The 24,068-nt window shown below is 39.1% G+C and overlaps 1 protein-coding gene across 2 annotated transcripts; it reads right to left on the reverse strand.

Annotated features, from left to right (window-relative positions):
* Window positions 1–326: 326 nt before the first annotated feature.
* LOC112573455 (putative ferric-chelate reductase 1 homolog) lies at window positions 327–23,531 on the reverse strand. 2 transcript variants are annotated; one of them, XM_025253841.1, is made up of 16 exons: window positions 22,933–23,531; window positions 11,986–12,222; window positions 11,333–11,469; window positions 10,345–10,439; window positions 9,520–9,706; window positions 9,079–9,264; window positions 8,668–8,766; window positions 8,122–8,269; window positions 7,801–7,917; window positions 7,435–7,550; window positions 6,398–6,484; window positions 6,019–6,090; window positions 5,674–5,773; window positions 4,924–5,064; window positions 3,519–3,586; window positions 327–3,123 (listed from the first exon to the last, which is right to left on the reverse strand). In XM_025253841.1, exons 2-16 carry the CDS (start codon window positions 12,188–12,190, stop codon window positions 3,031–3,033), a joined length of 1,851 nt encoding a protein of 616 aa, XP_025109626.1. In that variant the 5' UTR covers window positions 12,191–12,222; window positions 22,933–23,531; the 3' UTR covers window positions 327–3,030. The 2 variants fall into 2 exon arrangements, with proteins under 2 accessions (XP_025109626.1, XP_025109625.1); XM_025253840.1 differs by lacking the exon at window positions 22,933–23,531 and adding an exon at window positions 19,226–19,824.
* Between the last annotated feature and the right edge of the window lie 537 nt (window positions 23,532–24,068).

A 24,068-nucleotide genomic window follows, 5' to 3' on the forward strand; every position in this document is an offset into this window, starting at 1 on the left:
TTTATGTGTAGCTCAGATTAATATTCTTATACGTGCGTTTTGTACTCATGAGAACTTGGTTGTTCAAGAGATTCAGTGTGAACAACACACACACACACACACAAGCAGGCACATCACAAATACGACAGCTTTAAAACAAATAAAAAAGCAAAAATTAAAATTGATACATAAAAGGACACAATTACATTGTAGCAGAAATGGGTCCGATCGAGGAATGTCGAATAGGATGCTGGAAGAGTTGTAGACTATAAGAATACGGCCATGTCCCAAACAGTAATATCAAAGTTGCAATTATTCCAGTATTTTCACAAAATTTAACGAATATGATTGATCGACAAGTGTCATTTTATTTGAACCAAAGCCAACAATTCTTTTCTAAAGTAGTTTAATAAGCCACGTACCTTTCTCGAGTCTGTTGCATAAATCTTATATTTTTACCAGTGAAGAAAACAAGAATGTGAACGTCGATCACTGTCAGAAAAGTTTTTAACCCTCCCCCCCACAAAAAAGCAAGCATCTTCCTATGCCACTGGTTAACCGAAAAGGGGAGAAGGTCGTAGGGTGGTTCTGGATATATTATAAGAAGCATTACCTAGGATGAGCTAAGTTAGATAACTCTTGACGTGTAGTAAAACACTCTGCCATGCATTAACTCCCTGGAAATAACAAGGTTGCTGATGCAGTGATCGTTTGCGTCCGTTATCTACTGTACAAAATAACAGCTACTTACGACTATATATAACTCCCCTAACACTTTAAAACAACCATAAAATACTATAATCTTTAAAAGGTTACCAAACAAATTAACTTTTTAAAATTCTTTTGCATATGTTCAACAGCAATCTTTTGGATGAAATACATTTCAATAGTTTTATATTCTTATAAACAGTTTTCTCACCATATATGTTCTAATATCTAAAAATGTTCCTAGGTGTATGAACAGGTATAAAATATCTAAATTAAAAAAAAGAAACCTTCAACATGTTTCAAATTCTCTGCATAATATATTATACATGTGTCCTGTGCAGCTGATGTGTTTTGGTATAAGATATAATGGGTCTGTATTACAAAATTACAGTTAGCAAAGTATTGTGCAAAAAACTATGTACAATCAGATATAGATATGTATATATATATTGCAGGTGACCATATAGTTTAAATTTCCAGTTTTTACAATTTTTCATAGATCTTGGGCAAACTTTTCACACAAAAAGAAGCCCAAGCTGATTTGGACCCTAGACTATCTCCTTTGACATTTCTCAGCTATGTATGAATGTGCATCTTAAGGCAACATTAGCAAATATAATGCAAAAATAATTTTGATTTTGAAAAGCAATCACTTTTGTTATCAAGTGATTGAAAACATTTTGTCTCTTATAGCAAAAGATATATCATAACTCCATTGACTGTTGTATGAGAATATGAGATGCTTCTTGTATTTAATGTAACATAGAACACTCTCAAATGTACCTGATGTCCTTCTGTCTGACAGCTTTAAGTTTTCAGAACCCAAACTAGAAATATTAGAATCTTCAAAAGATCTAGTTAAAAACAAAACACAATGCCTTCACCCCAGAAAAAATACTGCTGATGATAATGAATATACATCAAGACATAATAAATTTATAAGTACAAAGTAGCAATGTTCTTTTTTCTTGCATGAAAATCTAATGAACAAAGAACAATTGCAAAAAGTATGTTAAAGCCAAAATCTATCCAAAAGCCATGCCAAAAACTGATAAAGAAAAATAGAAGCAAACTAAGTCTAATTGGTTATTCCCCTATCCATCATAGACACAGAAAGTATATTATATATAAATATACAGATTTTTTAAATGGTCTTAATAACAATCTCGACATAATACATATTCTGACAAATTTCTAGTTTTTTGTAAAAATCAGAATAAGCACATGTACAAGGACTATAAACCTCTATTACAGCACAGAATATACTCACATAAAGGTAGACTCTAATGCCATCACACCAAAAATTTATAGCAAAGATATTTTTTAAAAACAAAGATTAGAAGCAAAGATTTTAGCGTTCTCCAAAATTGAAAGCTTGTTTATGAACACAGAAAAACATTCACATCATACAGCTGTCAGGTATTTTAAAAAGAAAGAAGCAGAAACAGTTTATCATAAAACTGCAAACCAAATAGCTTCACCATTCTACAATATGCCAGTGCATGTCCTGCCATCCTCATGGTCAGGACTGCTTATGAACTAGCCCATTTCCAAAGCAATCAGATGCAGCTATATATGGTAACAGTTAACAGTTAGTGCACTTTGGAGACACTTTGGAAACTGATTCAAATTTTCAAAAATGCTGGAGCAATTTGTCACAACCACTATACATATGCTTACATGCATGTGCACATAAACATGTGCACTCACATACACTCACTCACTCATGAACGCATACACAAGCAATCTCTGTCTCTCCATCTTTCTTTTGTTTCAGACTCTCAAATAATGCACAACCATCAGCATGAGAATCAGAAAGAATGTAAAGAAAAAGGTGCATGTGATTTTCTCACAGAAAGTATTGTCTGTACTGACCTGCAGTACATGATTCAGTTTACATCCAAACACTAGAGAAAAAATCCCACTTGTCATAGTGTTATAATATCTATAGCAGACAAGGTGACAACCTACTTTTACACCAGCAAAATTCTCACTAGAAATAATTTTGATTTTATTTAGCGCTGTGATCAGCATGACAACAATGTTGATAGGATTATGTTAATGTGTTAATGATTGTAAGAGCAGATAAAATGAAATTTCATTGTCATCAGTGTTGTAACACAAGCAGCTCATCTCTGGGGGTGGGGGGTGGGGATGAGCTGTTGAAGGCAAGTAAGAGAACACAGATGAAACAATTGGGCAAAAGATGGCTGCTCTTCTTAATGATTTTTAAACTGCATGGCGGCTACATCTATCACATAATGGTGCACAGGGACTTCTCTCCACCCTGTATATTTGATGCGTGCCCACTGGATTGAAAGAAGCAAGCTTTGTGCTTTATATTCAGTTTATGTTGAGGATGACAAGGAGAGCGATGATAAAACCAAACAGTGCTACAATGTGGCAGGCCAGTAACACATTCTTTGCAAGGATAGCCTGCAATGTAAGTGATGCAAATAAATATTTTTGACACTTTTTTGGACAATCCTTTCTTATGAAATTAATCTCATAGAAAACACACACACACACATATGCAAGCATCATGCACACATTCATGTGTAGAACTAACTTTACCCACAAGCAAGTGTAATATAAAAATTCATGATCAGTTTAGTTCTTCAAGACCTTTGATTTTTGCATGCAAAGACTTTAAGAGCTTTGAAAATGATTTCTATCCTATACAGTATACAGTTTATACACAATTTCACTCAAGGGATTTCACACACACCTGCATGTATGTGTGTGACTAACTTTTATTATTTACATGTTTCACAAAAAGACTACAAAGGGCTAATTTAAATAACCATTCTTTGGTCACTAGATCTGCTTACCTCCTGCTTCTCTCCAACAGGTTTTGCTGGTAAGTTGGGGTCACTCATTTCATATGTATTGCTCCGTTCTGAAACATTGCAATCAAATAAGGTTCATTGCATATCAAAATTAGCCTTCAATGTATAATCAGAAATTACATTTGGTTCTTTTGAAAAATTTATATAAAATATGCAGTAGAGGTGTTAAAAATAATATCAATCCTTAACCCATATGCTCAACCCATGCATCACTAGTTTCTGATAAGATGCTGCTGTTCACTTTTCTTTAACAAGGATTTAATAATGCATCTTTTGATAATTAACATCTGTATTAGTTTAGACAGAAATAAGATGCTGATAAAAGATAATCAGAAACAACTTAAGATGCTGATAAAACATCTATCACTGGCTGGCCTAAACGTATAAATGGGTATTTTACTGGTGTTTTAATTGGACCTCCTGACTAAGGCAAGCAGATTTTTATCAATGTCACGTGTTTGGAGAGACAGTTTATATGCTTTCAAGTTTTATAATTAACAAGCATGCATTAGGTTTTATCATTAACATAATGTAGATGGGTAAGCTAAACTCTATTAGACGAAAAGTTAAAAATTATTATATTACTTGCTTAATTCTTGCTTTTTACCAGCTGCTGATATTGTATACAGATCTTGCTTAGGACGCTAAAGGTGTGTTAAACAATTATTTTCTCAAGGGAATCATAGCACAATACAGTGTGGAATGTTATCAGCAAACAGGGTGTAGGGTGTCATGAAATGACTGACGAGAAATGCAAACAAGCTACCAGGAAAAGCATGAACTGTCTCTTTTTTCCTCAAATATGACCAGCCGGAACTAGCTTCTTTGAACTTAACAGGATGTAGAGTCTTTTCTTCTGTACACATATCATGATCCAGGATATTTATACCTCTGAAGAATACAGGTTTCTCTAAACATGAGAATTTATGATATTTTGGCTTATACAAACACAGTATGGTATAGAGTCCTTGTTTGTTAAAGCATTCATTTGAACCTCTCTTGTAGAATCACTGTCTGTTAGAGTTAATGTCACACCACATCAGATGCAGTAAGTTATGCAATAATATGTACATATATTTATGCAATAACTTATTGATCAGATACAGTAAGTTATGCAATAATATGTACATATATTTATGCAATAACTTATTGTATCTGATGTGGATTAAGGGCAATAAACGCAAGGCAAGAGAATAATAGCGATCTATCAATATCTGACTGCGTATTCTGGAATATTCTTTAGTTTAGTTCATGTGATCTGAATATGTAGTGAATATGTAATGTGCTTTTATAAGTTAGAAAATAAAATATTCTAGTTTAGCAACTTAAGTACTTTTGTTTCAAAAATCTCTGTTATGAGAAACAGACATAATGTGCCATTTCTTACGGAACATCCTTCCCAGCAGCTGCACAAGTTCCAGTATCAAGAAGACAAGAATTTGCCAGCAGACAAAGGCAGCCAGCACATACACAATATATTCTGGTGCATCAGCTCCCTCCAGTTTCACACCAAAAAAGATGGTTATCACTGAAACGTCCAAAATCTGATGTTACAAGCATTATAAATAAAAAGAGAAAACAGGCTTCAAGTTACAGTTACCACAACAACAGATCCAAATAAATCCATAATCCAGCAGTTTCTTGACAATTTTATTTACGTTTTTGATTATTGATCAATGTATTCTGCTTTTGACAAATGAATACACAATCTGTAGATTTAATAAAACTGTGACCCATCAACATCTTCAGAACAACAGGCTGGCATTCCACTGATTTATTTATTTGTTCTTTATTGAGCACCATGGTCTTGTGCATAGACTGGGATATGGTGCTGTGTAAGTTAACATTACTATTATTTTTATTATTGTTGTTGTTATTATTGTGATGTATCATAGATAAGTAGATACATATGATCTCACACATGCACAAATGTACAGAATAAATTATATATGCTAAACAAGTCCACAGCTCAAGATTAAATACCAGAAAATTTACATGCGTTATACATATGTTTTGGCATTCTATGCTGCTAGGTTAACTTGAACATAAATGTTAGTCAAAAGGTAAATGACAAAACATCCCATTTTGGGGCATTTTAATCTTCATCTTATTCAATAAAAAACGTTTTTTTTCTTACCTCCAAGAATGTATGCCACAAATCCCACAGCCCAATGTGCCCAGTTAAAAATCGGTCGGTTCTTTGTGCCAGGATGACATCTAAACAGTGCCATAATGGGCTAAAAAAAAAAGCACGAAATAATATTAATTGACTTTATTTACATCATTGCATATTTATCAAGTAAAACCTGTACTGTCCTTGTTTCCGTTATCAGCTAGAAGACTAAAAAAAAATTTTAAAAATAAAAACAGGTCTCTGCTGGCAACACTACATTTAATGAGGTAAAGCATGAAATAAATGAGTGAACTTTGTTTCTAAGTAATACAAATGAAGCACAAAAGGAATTTGTGAAGCCAGACTTACGTTGATTATACATAAAGCTGTCACAATGATGCCAAGAACTGGATGGGCTTTTTTGTAATCCTCACCTGAAAGCTGTTAGGATTCAACCAATAATATGAAAACACTGATAATGCAGTCAAAGAGAACACGATCAAATTTAGTTCTTTTTTTTCCAGAATGCTTTGATGTAATAAATATAAATTATGTTTTGAATGAGAAAAAACATGCTGGTATAATATTTGTGTTTTGTTCCAAGTATTGTATTCCAAATTCTTTATTTCTGATCATTATATAAAAGTAATTTTGGGAGTGTACCAAAAGTTTATTATTGTTGATACTGCAAGCTAAAACACCAGTTAAGTTCTTAATAAAATGACCAGAAAAAGGACATAAAACTGACCTCACTGTAGTCTCCTACTTTCACAAAAATAATGATGAAAGCTATGACAGTACAAAGCAGCACAAGAACCATGGAACCACGGTGAATCTGCAAGACATGTAACATGTAAGGTCCACAACAATGTAAAAAAATGTGTGATTTTAAAGGTCTGATAAAATCATAAAAATGTTTCCATAACATGTTCTACATGTATAGCACTCTAGTAGTGTACTAAGTTGTCTTTGTTTATAGAGGGTAGGGGTTGACAGCTCCCAGGACTGTCCCTTTCTCACACTGCCTGCATGCCTAAGCCTTGAACTGCCCACCTGCGGCTACTGGAGACTGGACCTATTACTGGAGACTATTGTTACACCAGAAGTTTGTCTGATGCACTTGGGGAGACAATGGCCAGACAGGGTGGGGTGGGGGTGACCACGGGGATTGAGAGAGGTCGTGGGAAAAGGGGATGGGTGGTTCTGGAATGTTCGTCAGAAGATAGAATAGGTAGCGTAGCTTTACAGTTGAGGGGGGCTTTTTTGGTTTGGAAGTGTGAGTGGAGAGGCGGCAGGCCAGGCACCGATAGTGAGACTGAATAAAATCTACGGTAATGCAGCAATTTTCATCTTTGTTGTGTTCATGTACGACTAGCCCACCCCTAAGTAGCCATCAGGGACTGATCTCTTGGTTACACGTGTCTTTTTATCTCCTTAACTGGATTTGAAAATGGATCACTTGCAAAAATATATCAAATTAGGCAGCTGAATTCTTATGAACTTGATTGACACATATACTTGATTTAAAAACTTCCCACATGCATAAAATTACAGATTGATAGAATAAAGACAAATGAAGCTATAGGATTATCAATTAGCATAAAGATAGCTTATCACTTACAAGACTAGTGTGGCAATCAACAGTTAAAGTACATTCAAATAAGATGAATTAAATTTTGTGTCCACAGCACAAAGCTGCCATTTCTCTTGCTTTATGGATTGCAAGTCAACCTCTCTTTAAACAGCACAAAATTGCCATGCTGCACTCAGGATTGTTCTTCCTACCTGGAACCAGACTTTCTGTCCAAACAGCTTACTGTCTGGCCACATAGGCTTGAAGTAGCGTGCCATCACTATGCCCAGACTAGCCGCAAATATCCAAGCCACCATCATTAAGCTGCCTGTTGTCACAAACAAACCCTGATATTTAACCAAAATATTGTTTTAAACAGGAATGGGAAGTACGTAAGCTGCAAAATGTATATTTATGAATAATTATATATCAGAACTGCTTAGTTGGCTTGATTATTATTATTTTTACAGACATATACATATGCACATGGGCGCACAACACAAACACACATACATACAAATGCATAGTTGAACACACATGTATAAGTAAATTGCTACAATTAACTTATTGATAGTTACCATGAGCTTTCACCAGCTGAGATTTGATGTCAGCTGTGGAACTGTCTGATAAAGTGGATTCCAAGTTGAATTCAATTCCTGAGACTTTTGGACGCTCATCATGTCTTGAAATGCCCCCTACAATACAGCAGCAAAGAGTGAAAAACACAACTTTGTTCAACAACAGTAACACATCTATTTAGTGAGAGAGAGTTAAACAGTTTGTAGAGCTTGATTTAAGGGTCCAGTGTTTTCAAAAGCTTAAGAGATCTAACAAAATTTAAGGCCAGATAAAATATTAATTAACATTGTAACACTGAGGTAAGGTAGCCCCGTGCTTACCACTGTATGATGGCCCTTTGGCTAAGAAAAGTGTGTACGATCTATTAACAAGTGTGAAGCGATTGCCATCAAGTCCTTCTGCTTTCAGTCGAGTAAATTCACACCTCAAGATCTGGTTTTTGTATGACCCACTGGTAAGGTTCAAGCCCTGAAAAATGTCAACAGTCACAGTTATAATCTAAAATATAGAGTGTGCAGCATGAGATTTCAACAGTGCAGGTTGTTTTTAAAATGATGATCTCTTTTAATCCATGAAGATCATGAGGATTAGCAATCTCAGTGCATCCTGATTGGTTATCAGATTGTAAAACCTTGATGTCTGATCCTTAGTTCAAAGTCTTAAACAGAAAGAGAAAGAAAAATCAAACAACATGTCAAGGGAACTATTTGTCTATAATAATGATCTTTGAGACAATTGGTTCGAATGTTGTGCATATATGTGTGTGTGTGTATGCATGAAATATGTGTTTGCATGTAAATGGACATACATGCATGTAAGTGTGTGTATTTCTAAATTCAAATGTTTATATGAAAATAAGAACTTGCTTCTTGGGATAGTCTCTTGTTGTTCCTGCCGTCATTGTATGAGTTGTGAACACTGACCACCACTCCATCGTTGACACATTCAATGACACTGTCATCACCCTGTACAGTAATGATAAGAAATTGTTTTGTAATCAATATGTAGCATGGCTTTTTCATCCATACACTCTGCATATTCTCTCTCTCAAGATGTGACTGCAAGTGTGTGAGTGAATGTATGTCTGCATGTATAGAACTGCATGTGTGCATGTTCGTCTGATAAAAGACAGGCTAATATAAGTATGATGCCTCCATAAGCGCATACATTCTGGTGTGTCTGAAGCTGTATCTATTTTACTTTATGGTGCATGTTTGGTGTTGGGTGTGCATGTATGTGTCTGTGTTTTCAGGTTTATGCTCCCTGACAGTGTTTACCATATTTAAATCTTTGGAGAGCCCAAGCGCAACATAACGATTGCCTGAGCCCACAAAAGCCTCCAAGGTGATAGTCACAAAGTCTGCTGATGGAATCCATGTAACCAGGTAGGTGCATGAGCCTCCTATGCAGTCTGAGAAGCAACCTTTTGTTTTGCCACAGTCTGGATCAGTTGCAATGGTAACCTTAAATAATTTGGACGATGAAAATTAAAAGAAGATACTATATTGTTATAACTTTGAATGATATTTATAAAGTCAATAGTTACTGGAATGTTTTCCTCCAAATTTGGGTTTTCTATTTATCCTGCTTAGGTAACTCAAATTAAAGGCCAATATTTTTGTTCATCTTTCCATGTTCTGAATAGATCTCTGTAATTATTTAAGGTTCTTTTATATATTTAATTCTGTTCAAAGTAAGCATGCAGTTTGTATAAGTACCTGATTACTCTGCGTACTCTGAATGGTCTGTGTACTCTGAGTGGTCTGAGGACAATCATTGGGTGAAACTACCGTGCGTACTGTAGACAGAAGTTCTGTAGGTGGAGGAGTTGTTTTGCTTGTTTCATAAATCAGATCAGAATGTACATCCACCCAGAATGTTGAATAAGATTGGACAAATGTTGCCCTGAAATCATGATTATATACACCTAAGTTGGTGTTACAGCATCCAGGTTATGATATACCATACTGTACTTAAAATGATGCTCTGAAATATGACTCTTTATACCTGTATTTTGTTTTACAGCATAAAAAGACAACATTAAACTGCCAAGAAAATGCAGCTATTTTTTTAACTACACAATATTTGCTTTTAGAGAATGACAGACCAAACTGCATTGCTTCCTAGAAAAATATTGCTTTTTTAAAAATATTATGCTATATAACTTATGCATTTAAGGTAACCGTCCAACATATTTTGCATCTGTAAAATTGCCAAAGAGAAGATCACTGTGATTTCATACACAAATGGCCTCCAAGCATCATTGATTGAATATCTCCACAGTTCATCAGACATCTAACAATTTATAAATTAAAAAATTAAGTAAAAGTTGGGCAACCAAATAATCACACAAAAGAGAAGAGATAAAGAACTGCTATATTAAAAATAGTTTTCTAATACTAGAGATGGGGGGGTGGTGGTGGTGTGTGTGTGGATGCATGTGCTGTGTGTTTGAACACACTGAGATAGACACAAGTGTTTTAAATGTGTATGACTGCACATTAATAAACATAAATATCACTGGAAACACACACACAACGTACCGAAACACAATGGTCCCAACACTTGTTGCTGGTGGAGTCCACAAGAACTGGATGCTCTGTTTCTCAGTGCTGCTATCATGAGTCCTACCATTACCCTGTATTTACAGAATGGCCTCATTCTAAATTTTTTATCTGCTTCTGTTAGACTGTACACTAACACTTATGCGGGGAAAATCAACTGAAAACACTACATCTGTGACTGAAGGCTTTCAACTGGCTCTGCTTTGTAAGTTAAAAATAAGAAAAATAGGGATTGTGATAATAAATGAAGCAGCTTGCCAGAATATTCTCATAAATAAGAACTAAGTAACATTCACTCCCACCAAAATAAGGTCCATGCTACTTAGTGTAGTGTATTAAATGTTGGGTTAAATTCAGGAGCATTCCAGACAAAGCAAGGGGTAGTGTCTCCCTGCATTTATAAAACATTTCATACTATATTGGGAAACTTTTGCATAACTTTTCTTTTTCTTTTTTTTTTTATTGCACTCTGCCCTGAATTCTAAAATGTATAGATCAATGAATCACTTACACCACTTATTCTGAGTATTGATAAAAAAATGTTTATTATAAAACACCTAAAAGAATTCTGTGTTCAACTGATTTTTCATGACATAGTGTTTCTTTATTAAGAATTCTATGCAATTCATGAAATATTGCAGGAATTGTTTTTGCAGAATGGTTGGTTTGATGGGAAACAATGTCTGCCCAATAGTGATTTTGCGTTAATGGTTGGGGCAGAAACAACAAAGAAAGGAAACCAGAAGGCTTCAACAGCCAACCTTTCAACATAAAATGTGTCAGGGATAAACCTTAGTATCCTTATTGGTCATGGTGGACAACTTCTTTACTGCTATGTTCCTGGACCACCCATTTACTACAACTAGTGAAGTCTAACATAAATAAGAGTCCAACATTTTAGGTTAAACCTAAGGGTTTCACAACTGATTTTTCAGTCCCATTCAGAGGGTCAAAACTGTAAAGATACCTCACAAATAGACTTTGATCCTGCTGGAGTATTGAAACTGCCCAATGAGCTATTGGTATGATTGAGTTCTGCATAGTCTACTTTCAGCAAATATCCCTTGAAAGTTGTTCCTGCCCCACAGGGAGATTCGAGTGTGACTGAAAAAATATTTTTTTTTCAAAATGATACATTTTACTAACAAAGAACATTTGATGGCGATTTGTACATGGAGCTGAAATAACTTATTTCATTGGCAGGCATCAGTGGTTATTAATACCTCTGCCATTGCTATATATAATAAAGTTCTTGATTATTATTTTTGCATTCACATTCAGCAAAATGATGAACTGTCCAGCTTCAAGTTTGTTACTAGTTTGGCTAAAATAAATAACAGATAAAAGTTTGATTATAAAGGATGAGGAAACTTCACCCACTTTGAAGAACTTAGATTGCATGCCTGTAATGTGATGATAAAAGAAATATTTAACATGTCAGTCCAGAATTTACTGAATTCACTCTCTACATAATAATGCACAGTCTTTTGTCACTTTGTTCAGTTGTTAGTTTATCCAGCTCACTGACAGTCTCACATTCTTGTCACTGCATAAAATATAAGATAATTACATTTTACTTCAGTAACTAGCTAAACTAGATTATATTCATTATCTACCTACCTGTTATGTTGCTTCCATTAGGTGTGTAGGTAAGGGAGCTGACAGATATACGATAAGGCGATGGTGTTGTCTGGGTCGTACTAGGTGTATGGCCGGATGGTGTGAGCTGAGCACAAACTAATTGACGATCAGGGGCACCAGAGCTGTAGGCCCAAACACACTGTGGTATTGACCCTAACAGAAGCAGCACTACTGCTAGCATCATGGTCCTTCTATTTGTCTTGTAGTTTTTCAGCCCTTGAAAATAATGTAAAATATGTAGCAGTGCATTTCTACACTTGTTCTTCATTAGAGTAAGAATGAGAATTAAAGTTTTACCGAAAAATGAACTAAATAATCCAACTACAATATTTCTAAACTACTTGGCTGCATGTCAGCCTGTGATCTATAACTACCAGCTGGAAAGGATTTCTGCGATCATTTATTCTTATAAATAAAGCACGGCGGTGTCAAAATGCATGCCGGACTGCGTGTGTATGTGTGTATGTAGTTTTGTATAAAATTAAGGTCTTCACTGTTTGATCCTCACAGAATATGGCAGTAAAGTCGGAGAACATCCTAGTTTAACAGAAACCGAATGACACACACACACAGAGGTGGGGGGTTTGGAGCGAGGGATCGTTACACCCCAGCAATATGAATATTTCCCCCACCAGCCTCCTTCCTTTGATCCGCTGCACACAACCGCTCTCTGCCCTGACGGTCTATCAAGAGACGAAACATCACCAGGCGACACCGGGTACCCTGGTTAGTGCTGAACAAATATGCACCCCGATGAGTCAATATTTAGCTAAACAGCTTATTTTGGTTGGTGTGTTTAGCTTTGTCAGATCCTGACCAAATTGTGTAGGAGTAATCCTGTCGTATGTTATATTCGTGCATATGATGTTGGACTGGGACATTATTTCACCCGTTATATTACTCGGTAGCTTCAAATGAATCAGATCCACTACACGGGGAAGATTTCAAAAGGGGCGGGGGAAGACCTAGAGCAAAAGGAGAGAAAGGAGGGAGGGCGATGTAGGGATGGAGAGACGCGCAGTCCTCTTAAAATCAAAGGTGCGGCAGTTCACCGAGTTCGGCAATAGAACCTTGTCTTCACATTTACTGTCTTTAGAGTTTCACATGAAAATAGTCGGGATCGAGTGAGAAGGAGAAAGGTGAGCAAGAATACAATGTAATTAGTCTTAAAACATTATTATAAGCTCTTGGGCCGTTGGGGGTGCCCGAGCACAAAAAGCTTGAACCATCAGCCGCATTAGATCATACGTTCACCACCTTTCGTTAGAATAAACTCACTTCATTAACACCATTCATGTCAATACTGATGTGAATAAGCTTCGCTCAAAGAAAGTGGTCCACCCAAAGCTGAGAGTGAAATCACAGTTGCAACAGCAACGCACTGCTGGTAAAGACTGGGTGTGTATAAGCTGTGCGCATGCGCACGTGAGCAAGCATCAGGAAGAGCGTTGCCACCTGTCCGAGCTCGCAAACATCAAACTATGTCGGGGTTGATTATATTGTCATCTGAGACAAGAGAAAGTGTGAGTGTAATATCGTTGCCACTGCGTCCAGGTAATATTTCCAGCGCCTGCAGTGAGTCTCGATCCTTGGTCGCCATCTGCTAAATACTTTCTCTTTTTGACGACAAAAGAAAGCTCGACAGGAATAAGCAAATAAAGATAAAATCGCGAGAGCTATTGTGAAAATATTCAACTTAAGAATATAAAATAATAAGCATCTTATTCACAGCAAGTACAGTAGTTAAAAAAAGGCGAAACGTTTACACCAAATAGTATTGTTTAAAGGTGTTGAAGAGCTGATCAAAGTGGTCTGGATACGTTCCTCAAAATTATCTTCGAATCATGGAAAATGAATGCGGAAGCTACGACTAAAAACTCCAAGATTAAAATGCAGCTTTTCTGATTTCTCCCTATTCAGTTATGTATGTATTTAAAGCACACACCTAAGAATAATTAGAGAGGTAACTTCTTCAATCGGTTATAAAACTGAGCAAACCAAAGACGGTATGGAAGCTGCCTGGGCGTAGTCCAAGCTTCCACACAGCAGAAGCTTTTTTTTTCATGACAGAATCACCTTACTATGTCATCGAATTTCTGGCATGCTGATATATATTTTTGTTTATCGGAAAAATAATATAGTAGGTTCTAGTGAAATGGGACTTTCTGAAATGAAATCAATCCATGCACGTGGAGTGAATTGTGCATCACATAATGTTCATAGCTGGATGCACCATGCATTTGGCCAAATAAGACGATACAATACTTTGCGTGGTCGCCATGTGGCCAATGAAACTGATCACGAGCTGTTCAGAATGTGATAAAAATAAAAAAATAAAAGAGTCAGCCCGATACCTGCAAATGTAATTTAGCACATCATCATCTTTGCAACAATTATGATCGTGTACATTCGACTTTATGTAAGCCCCACGGCAGGCCAGTCTCCTGTACAACCCGTGTAACGACTTCTTTGTAGATGTCTGAGGCTTGACCCTGACAGACGCCTCCTCGATCCTGCTATACAGGTTTGTTGAAATGGTGGCTAACATTTATCTTTTCCCCAGACTCTGTTCATACTGGTTAACACTTCCGAGTAAACCCATTCATCTGTCCCACATAGAAAATGCACAGGAACAGTGAGAGAGAGAAAGAATGTGTGTGAGAGAGAGAGAGGTAAAGAAGTAAGTATGGGATACAGTGACTTGCAAAAATTTTCTTTTCTGATGCCTGGAGCTGTCCTGTACCTGTTTGATACCCGTGTGACGCAGTGAACTCGATCCCTCCTGTCGACCCAGCTGTCGGAATGGGTACTTGGCCCCATAAAGGGTCGAGAAGGGTAATTCAGAGGGAGGGGAGATGGGCACCACCCTTACAAAAAGCTACCCCCGAGAAAAGTGAGGTCTCTAACACTTCAACCACCCACCCACCGACCCCAGTGACTTGAAAAAGGTTAGGGGCGGCCTGTCGCATGTCTGAATCCCAACTGTATGGATGGGAAAATAGGACGAACACAGCGCTCGGAATCCGCCGGACAGTACCGAACACCCCCGAAGTTCGTTACTTCTGTAAACACCTTTGAAGGAAAAAAAAAATCCGCGGGCGCCTGAGTTCTCTCACATCTCTTCACCTTCACATTTACTCAAAATCTTGCGCTACCTCTTCAGTCTAGTTCCTTGTTTTTCACTTACGCGTGAGCGCGTGGTGGCATTATTTGTAATGTTGACTGTGGGTGTGGAACAGTCTCATCAGATATAAACGGCATTTCGTGTTCGCGGGGTTCAAGGATGTAGATGCCCCCGCAAAGGCGGAAATGGAATGACTCTAACCCCATCCCTCTTCACACACACACCTCCAAAAAGAATGAAAAACACACTAGAAGTACCACACCCATGATTACATTTGATATTGTGTTGCACTATATGAGATGCAAGTAGCACTAAATTATGGCACTCAACATTAGTGATATGTTCTGAGCCTAATCAAGTACATGAACTAACAGAACGGTAGAAATTGTACAACAAACGATAAACATGAAAGCCACAGATGATGTGGAGCCAGTAACCAGACCGAAATTTGTGGCTTAAAACTCCACATGTTTCTTGAACTTAGGTTTTAAGGACAAGACTATAATCTACTACTGAAGCATCACAAAAGGGAGTTCCAGCAAGCTGACAACAAATGGACAATTGTGTTCACCAAAAGTTTTCACTCTGATTCTAAAAGGCAAACATCTGCAGAAATACGGAGATGCCTGCTTGAGTGTAGCGAGTCTAGAAGTAAGAAGGAGCAGAACCTGAAAGAACCTGAAGCGGAATGTAGTAAAAATAATATCCTTTGAATTCTTGGAGTAGAAGTCTTGCCGTGGACATCTGAAGTTGTTGAAATTTGTCGAGAAGATAAAGAGGACAGCGGGACAAAGGAGAATTACAGTAATTCAAGTCTTGATGAAACAAAGGCACAGACCAGAATGGGGACAGTCCGGAAGATACTGAGGGATCGTGCTGATGTTGCGTGGCGCAAAATATGCAGTTCTGCAAATGTTAGAAACAAGATTGTCTAGAGACATATCAGACATCACAGTAAAAGCAAGGTTCCAAGTTGAAGAAGAAAGTAAAGCATCCGTCAAGGCCACTCTGATGTATCCAGGAAGCACGACTGGTTTTCTGTGAATAAGTAGAGCTTCTGTCTTATAATTCAATCTTCGAAGATGAAGTAAAAATAACTTTTTCAGGTCGTTGGGTGGGGTGTTAGAGGCCTCACTTTTCTCGGGACCAGCTTCACATGCTGCGTATCCTTCCCCAACCCTCTAAGTCTAAGGAGTCAGGTACCCATTGCTGCCAGCTTGGTCGAGTGGGGGAAGTTTTGCTGCGCTAATCAGGTATTGAACCAGCGCGCTCTCAGTTCGAATGCCAGTGCTAACCACTCTGCTATCCGCTTCCACATGGTTCGAAGATATATGATAAATTTTCCGTGCTGCTGGGGTACCGAGCGAAGGTCCATCTCTAAGAGACGTAAAGACTTGTTGGATTTACTAGGTACTTGTATGTTAGGGCCTTGTGTAGCGACCGCCCTTGTAAATTTGTATCACTACACGACTGTGGAGAGGTCTGTGGACTGAACTGTTTTGCACAAAATATGCATCTTTGAGCTGAGTAATATATAGCACAGTAATATATAAGTGAGCAGTGCTGTCTGAAACTAAATATAGACGAACTAATCGTGATACCTCATTTGATACTGTTTCATGGCCGCGACTTTCAGAGAGAGCAGGAAAGTTGTACCAAAATTACTGTACATTTACTTATTTAGTTATATATATATATCTGTATTAATACTATTGTCTTTTTATTTTAATTACATTTCTTTCATCTTTATTCCGCAGTTTTGGGGTTGGGTGGATGCGAAGGAGTGTGATACTTCTTTGTAACGTTTCAGCAAACTTTCCATTGCCCAGCAGGTCGGTTACAATCGACTAATGCAGCCTGGGTCCTACCCACAAGGTAAGACTTAAGCCCCGATAGTGTAGAATGAGAAAACTGCTAGTTAAACGAGAGATACACCAATCACTGGATCAGTTATCGCGCGAGTGATGAAGAAACACAAAGCATCGCATTCCAAAACTGTAAGGGGTACTCTTCTTCCCTAATTCCTATAGCAGTTCCCTTTTCAGGTTGCTAATAAAACTCTAAGACAGCCCTTGTAAAGAAAGAGAGAGGCAGGAAGATGACGGGAAGACAGGACTGCCGTGAATCTTACCTTCCGCGGTAATTTACTTTCTCTGATAAATCATGCACTCATGTATTGGGTGAGATTTTAAGTCACAGGCGCGACCTTTTGGTACTAAGTGCAGGTGCTCGATACAATGATACGAGGACATTGGTACTCACCTCGAATATGCAACTACTAACCTACATAGATAATGGTCAGTGACACAACAGTTTAAACCAACGAAAAAAAAAAGGTGGTGGTGGTGGTGGTGGTGGTGGTGGTGGTGGTAGTGGTATATATGACAAGAATTTGGGACATCTTATAAATGAAACAAGGGGTACTCCCTGGGTTCTCAAACGGTGGGGCTCGCCCCCTGGGGGGGGGGGGCGGGCAATAACCCTGCTTACAAGAGGGGCGCGAAGGTGGTCACTTTTTAAAAGTTTCTTATACCGGTATTAGTGAAATTAGCTTACATTGTGTGGCTAAAGAGGGCGCTCGGAAGGTACCTTTGTTCGTCAGGGGGGCGTCACTAGTAAAAGGTTGAGAACCGCTGGGGTACTTTATAGTGAAATGTGTGGGTGTATGATTTCTCCGTTCTGTGATGCTGCAGGAGCTAAAGAAAAGAAAAGAAAAGAAAAACGCCCCAAGAATTTTCGACGTAGGTGCACTACGTAGGTGGCGGAACAATATATGTGTGTGTGTGAGAGAGAGAGTGTGTGTGTGTGTATGGGGGAATCAGTGTTTTACGCCGAATCAGCAAACTAAGGCTATTCCACGACAAGGCAGCCAGCCCCGTGAACAGATGCCACATACAGAGAAAGAAAAGTGTGCCGAGACGAGACCTGAACCCAGGACAGTCAACCTTCACTGTTAGGTGACAGACATTATAACCGTCGCTCCATCGCACCGCCCCGAGAGAGAGAGAGAATCCTATGAGAGAAGGAAAACGAAGCGATAGATACAAAATTGACAAATAAAACTATATCTTCAAGAGTTAATATGGCGGCAGAAATCAGCTGCAACCTGTGTGAAGTCAGGTACCTCGGGAAATTTGAGACAGATACAGCTGAATACGATTACAGTTCTGGCGGCTTTTCGGAAGAAAAAACATTGAGTTTTATGGCTGGGGATGGAGGATCTGTTTTGCCAGATCACGTGACGAGGGGAGCGGTTGGCCTGATGTCCAGTCTAGATCGTGTTGTTTTTGAATGACATGATACATCCCCCCAAAAAAAGCGGATCACGCTCGGCGCTGACTGATGGCAGCTGCGCTATATACCGTCTTCACCGGGAGCTCACTTCATCTGTCTCCTGTCTCCTGTCACATTGTCCCTGCCCTGAGGTAGGCAGGCGCTTTTGTCATGAAATGTCTTCATTGGGATTGCCGGCGTTGTGGGAAAAAGCAAAACCTTCCCTGGCCTGACTTTACGACTGCAGCCTGCGTTTTGTAGAAGGATGTCATGTTCCCTCTCTCCATCCCTCGCCTTTACTCTCCATTTTTCTTTTCACTTCCTTTCTCTCTTTGTCTCATGCACACTACCCCTCTGTCTTTCCCAACCTTCTTCCACCCATCATTTTGTTCGTACAGGTAAACGAAACGAACAAGCTACGAAAGACAGAGAAAACACATTACCTTTCCGCGAGCATTTCGTGTTGTGAAGTCCACAAGTTTGTATTTCAGATTTAATCTTTAACATACCTATACTCAGATTCTTATATTATTTTTATCCACATCATACATATTTTTTTTCCAAACGAGAACTACATCTTTCAATGACACTCGATCGTTACACACAGTTATGATGTCACCTCTAGAAAAGAACAGATTGTTACTATGGCATTTCGTCGGAAACAGATTTGTTCAATTTTATCACGGCGAAACTTTCTCTCTCTCCACACACACACACACAACTTAATATTGGGGCTTTAACGGTGATTACAGTTAATTAAAAAGTGTCTTTAAAATGATGAAACTAAATTGTAAAATAATATTTAAAATTCTATGGTCCTACCTTGCTTTCCTGTCACTGGGAGGCTCCTAGTCTTGTTCCTTGGCCACACTTGATGCTCACAACAGATCCGCTTCACGGGGCGGAAACCAACTAGAAAATGGAGGCGAAGGTCCCACAAAGTGTGAGATAAATGAAAATTTACATAAATTTCCACTTTTACACGATGAACACTTTCGGTGCGTCCGTGTGCGGGCACGTGCGAAAGAGAAAGAAAGAGAGACGTTAACGAAAATCACCGAATGTGATAAGGCCCGCCCAACCTTACGACCCGACAATCGTAAAACAGCGAGCTGGGGAAAGAAAAGAAAGGACAGGGAGGTGTCCGACTGTTCCCCTTCTATCCCCTCACTTTGTTGACCTGGCGCTTTGCCATGCTACAGTGACCTCGGGAGGTTACCACGGCTACAGGGGCAAGACGGACAAATATTAAGAGCGATGGAGTGACGCCATCATGATGAGAACTGTTTGCACACGGCACACACCTGCAGGAACTACAGCGTGAGCCCCGCAGCCATCGCCCTTTGTCTTGTCATGACTTGGCAAAATACTGGGTGTCCGCATTTTTGACACCCATAGGCTAGAATTAAACTTATGACGGTACTTCTACGTAGGGAGAGGATGACTGTTACCTGTCGCATCAGTTCCCTCAATTACCTGTTCACCACTCGACTGATATCTGGTTGATAACTCTGATACGTATCGTTACATTTCTTGGTACGTAAGGCTTTTGCAAATCAAAGACTATAAAACAGATGGACCATCGACTCTGGCTCTGCACTAAGGTACCCACCCCATCGTCTTTTCCGGTTTTTACTTTACACAGATGTCAGGCAGTGGCTCTATGATTCCAGTCACTCACAGTATATTTCATTCCGACTCTTACCCAAAATATTTAAGATAGTAAATACCTGGTACACAGATTGATATTATCCGATCACACCCTTCACTTCAGGCTGATACATTTGTTTCATTTAATCTGCTGATATGAGAAAAGTATATACAGATATCGCCATATAAAAAAACCAATGGTGTTCTTCGTCATGTAACAATTCCATTAGAATGCTTTCGATCTCCACATATCCGTTGTTTTTTGCATAATAGTCGCTAAGGGAAGAAGTAAGTTTCATTCACTCAACCGCCATCCTTCTATTCACAAAATCTCAGTATTTTACATTTAAATCCCACGTAATCACTGGTCTAAATGTCAGACTATACACAGGGTCTTTCACTTGTTTCAGCGGTATTCTTGCTTCTTAATTAGACCCCAGATAATCAAGAATAGGATAGAGTTTTTGTTAGAGATGATTCTGATTTTAATTGAAATTGGAAGCTTCGTGTGACAAGCTCAAGCTTCTACAAAGAAGACGTACATGCGGCCTGTAGGCTTTGCTCCACTACACACCCGTGATGTCGGTGGTCCACCTGCTTTATCAACCTTGTGCGTGTGTGTATGTGTGTGTGACTGTGTGCAAATGGAATGCGAGTTGTGACGTGATTACCAGGTTATTTAAGGTCAAACCTGTTTTCATATTGACAAGCCACTCTGGTGAGGAACTCTGACATTGTGCAATAACTGACAGCATGACACATAGTTGTCCTGGAGGGCTGATTCCTGCCCACCTACCCGCAAACACTTCTGCGGAGCATGACAGAAAGGCTTCTCAACCAGAGTCAATACGGTTGCTAGTCTTTTACCATGGACGGATATCCGTTCGTGCTTTTAACATTTGGGGAAAGCTAAGGTGACCGGACGTTTCGTAAAAGCGGGACGACATGGCGATCGTGGTATCGTCACCGATAAAGAGCTCCGACAAAAGAGAAAAGATGGAGGAGTGTGCAGAAGGAAACACCGAAAGGCAGTAGAAAAGGCAAGAGAACAATTTGAAATTATCGATCAAACGGAATCAGGCAAAAGCAAAAACCAAAGGCACGGATGCCAATCAAGGTGCGGTAATCAGATCTTTAGAATACAAGTGGGACATTGATCGACATTGAGTGTCCGCCGGGACATTTTATGAGTAGGCGGCACACGCGGTTAAAGACGGGACTGTCCCACCTAAATCGGGACGTCTGGTCACTTGGACAAAAACAGACTAATCCTGTTTTTATCGTGATTTGCTTTATTCCCCTCAGTCACATGATACGTGATCCTTCCATCAAGAGGCGTAGCCGGACTGCTCTCTCCCACTCCACTCCACCCCGAACCACAAGTAGACCCGGTTACAAATTTCTGTAGCAGGACTTATCCGTTTTTCCACTACAAGCTGGCTAACTACACAGAATGGCCGGACCATCGGGTAGTCCCGAATTGCCCTCTGTGACAAATAAAGTGTTCTCTTATCTAGTCAATGGTCCTAAAAACCCCTATAGTGACGACCAATCCCTTCCCCTTTGTTGTCCCAGGGAAGAGGATGGAAGTTTCCATTTCCAAGGAGAATTTCCACTGTAATTCTAGCTCTTACTCGTCGGGTGTGCTATCTAGTATATACCTCGCATTGTTCTTCCCCACCCACTTCCATCCAGTGGCGTAGATAGATATTTATGCTTTGTTGGGGACGAACTCCATGCTGACAGTAATCGACTTTCATATTCTTGCTTACTCGGTATCTTTTTTGGGGGCCCACCCAGGGATGATGTGCATGAGTGAACTTAAATATGAACTTAAGCTTAATACATCTACACACCTGCACTTAGCCCGTTAGCCGACCCTGGAGTCCACAACAGACACTGCTTTTTCCACCAAAAAAGTGTGTTTTCTCTTTGGTACATTGTTCAGCTTCGGATCGGTTAGCTTCTCTATCACCCGTGATATATATTCTGTTTCTCAACTACTTTCGTCTGTTATTCTTCTGTTCGCGAGACGACACAAGTTTCATTCTCACAAGAAATATAAATAGCTGTATTTCGTTCATACGACGAGGACAGACGTACAACATGTGCTGAGTCAAACATACAAAGACGTACGTAAATTTAAAATGGATTTATTTATATTTTTTTTACATACAAACCAATCCTGTCACATTGTCCCTGCCCTGAGGTAGGCAGGCGCTTTTGTCATGAAATGTCTTCATTGGGATTGCCGGCGTTGTGGGAAAAAGCAAAACCTTCCCTGGCCTGACTTTACGACTGCAGCCTGCGTTTTGTAGAAGGATGTCATGTTCCCTCTCTCCATCCCTCGCCTTTACTCTCCATTTTTCTTTTCACTTCCTTTCTCTCTTTGTCTCATGCACACTACCCCTCTGTCTTTCCCAACCTTCTTCCACCCATCATTTTGTTCGTACAGGTAAACGAAACGAACAAGCTACGAAAGACAGAGAAAACACATTACCTTTCCGCGAGCATTTCGTGTTGTGAAGTCCACAAGTTTGTATTTCAGATTTAATCTTTAACATACCTATACTCAGATTCTTATATTATTTTTATCCACATCATACATATTTTTTTCCAAACGAGAACTACATCTTTCAATGACACTCGATCGTTACACACAGTTATGATGTCACCTCTAGAAAAGAACAGATTGTTACTATGGCATTTCGTCGGAAACAGATTTGTTCAATTTTATCACGGCGAAACTTTCTCTCTCTCCACACACACACACACAACTTAATATTGGGGCTTTTAACGGTGATTACAGTTAATTAAAAAGTGTCTTTAAAATGATGAAACTAAATTGTAAAATAATATTTAAAATTCTATGGTCCTACCTTGCTTTCCTGTCACTGGGAGGCTCCTAGTCTTGTTCCTTGGCCACACTTGATGCTCACAACAGATCCGCTTCACGGGGCGGAAACCAACTAGAAAATGGAGGCGAAGGTCCCACAAAGTGTGAGATAAATGAAAATTTACATAAATTTCCACTTTTACACGATGAACACTTTCGGTGCGTCCGTGTGCGGGCACGTGCGAAAGAGAAAGAAAGAGAGACGTTAACGAAAATCACCGAATGTGATAAGGCCCGCCCAACCTTACGACCCGACAATCGTAAAACAGCGAGCTGGGGAAAGAAAAGAAAGGACAGGGAGGTGTCCGACTGTTCCCCTTCTATCCCCTCACTTTGTTGACCTGGCGCTTTGCCATGCTACAGTGACCTCGGGAGGTTACCACGGCTACAGGGGCAAGACGGACAAATATTAAGAGCGATGGAGTGACGCCATCATGATGAGAACTGTTTGCACACGGCACACACCTGCAGGAACTACAGCGTGAGCCCCGCAGCCATCGCCCTTTGTCTTGTCATGACTTGGCAAAATACTGGGTGTCCGCATTTTTGACACCCATAGGCTAGAATTAAACTTATGACGGTACTTCTACGTAGGGAGAGGATGACTGTTACCTGTCGCATCAGTTCCCTCAATTACCTGTTCACCACTCGACTGATATCTGGTTGATAACTCTGATACGTATCGTTACATTTCTTGGTACGTAAGGCTTTTGCAAATCAAAGACTATAAAACAGATGGACCATCGACTCTGGCTCTGCACTAAGGTACCCACCCCATCGTCTTTTCCGGTTTTTACTTTACACAGATGTCAGGCAGTGGCTCTATGATTCCAGTCACTCACAGTATATTTCATTCGACTCTTACCCAAAATATTTAAGATAGTAAATACCTGGTACACAGATTGATATTATCCGATCACACCCTTCACTTCAGGCTGATACATTTGTTTCATTTAATCTGCTGATATGAGAAAAGTATATACAGATATCGCCATATAAAAAAACCAATGGTGTTCTTCGTCATGTAACAATTCCATTAGAATGCTTTCGATCTCCACATATCCGTTGTTTTTTGCATAATAGTCGCTAAGGGAAGAAGTAAGTTTCATTCACTCAACC

This window comes from Pomacea canaliculata, linkage group LG10 (assembly GCF_003073045.1).
Source record: "Pomacea canaliculata isolate SZHN2017 linkage group LG10, ASM307304v1, whole genome shotgun sequence".
Lineage (NCBI taxonomy): Eukaryota > Metazoa > Mollusca > Gastropoda > Architaenioglossa > Ampullariidae > Pomacea > Pomacea canaliculata.

Coding starts and splice junctions, on each gene's coding strand:
- LOC112573455 (XM_025253841.1), bottom strand. CDS start 12,190: ATGATGCTAGCAGTAGTGCTGCTTCTGTTAGGGTCAATACCACAGTGT. Junction 6,091..6,397: donor AAGTAGGAGACTACAGTGAG/GTCAGTTTTATG, acceptor GAATCCTAACAG/CTTTCAGGTGAGGATTACAA. Junction 5,065..5,673: donor TGTGGCATACATTCTTGGAG/GTAAGAAAAAAA, acceptor TGGACGTTTCAG/TGATAACCATCTTTTTTGGT.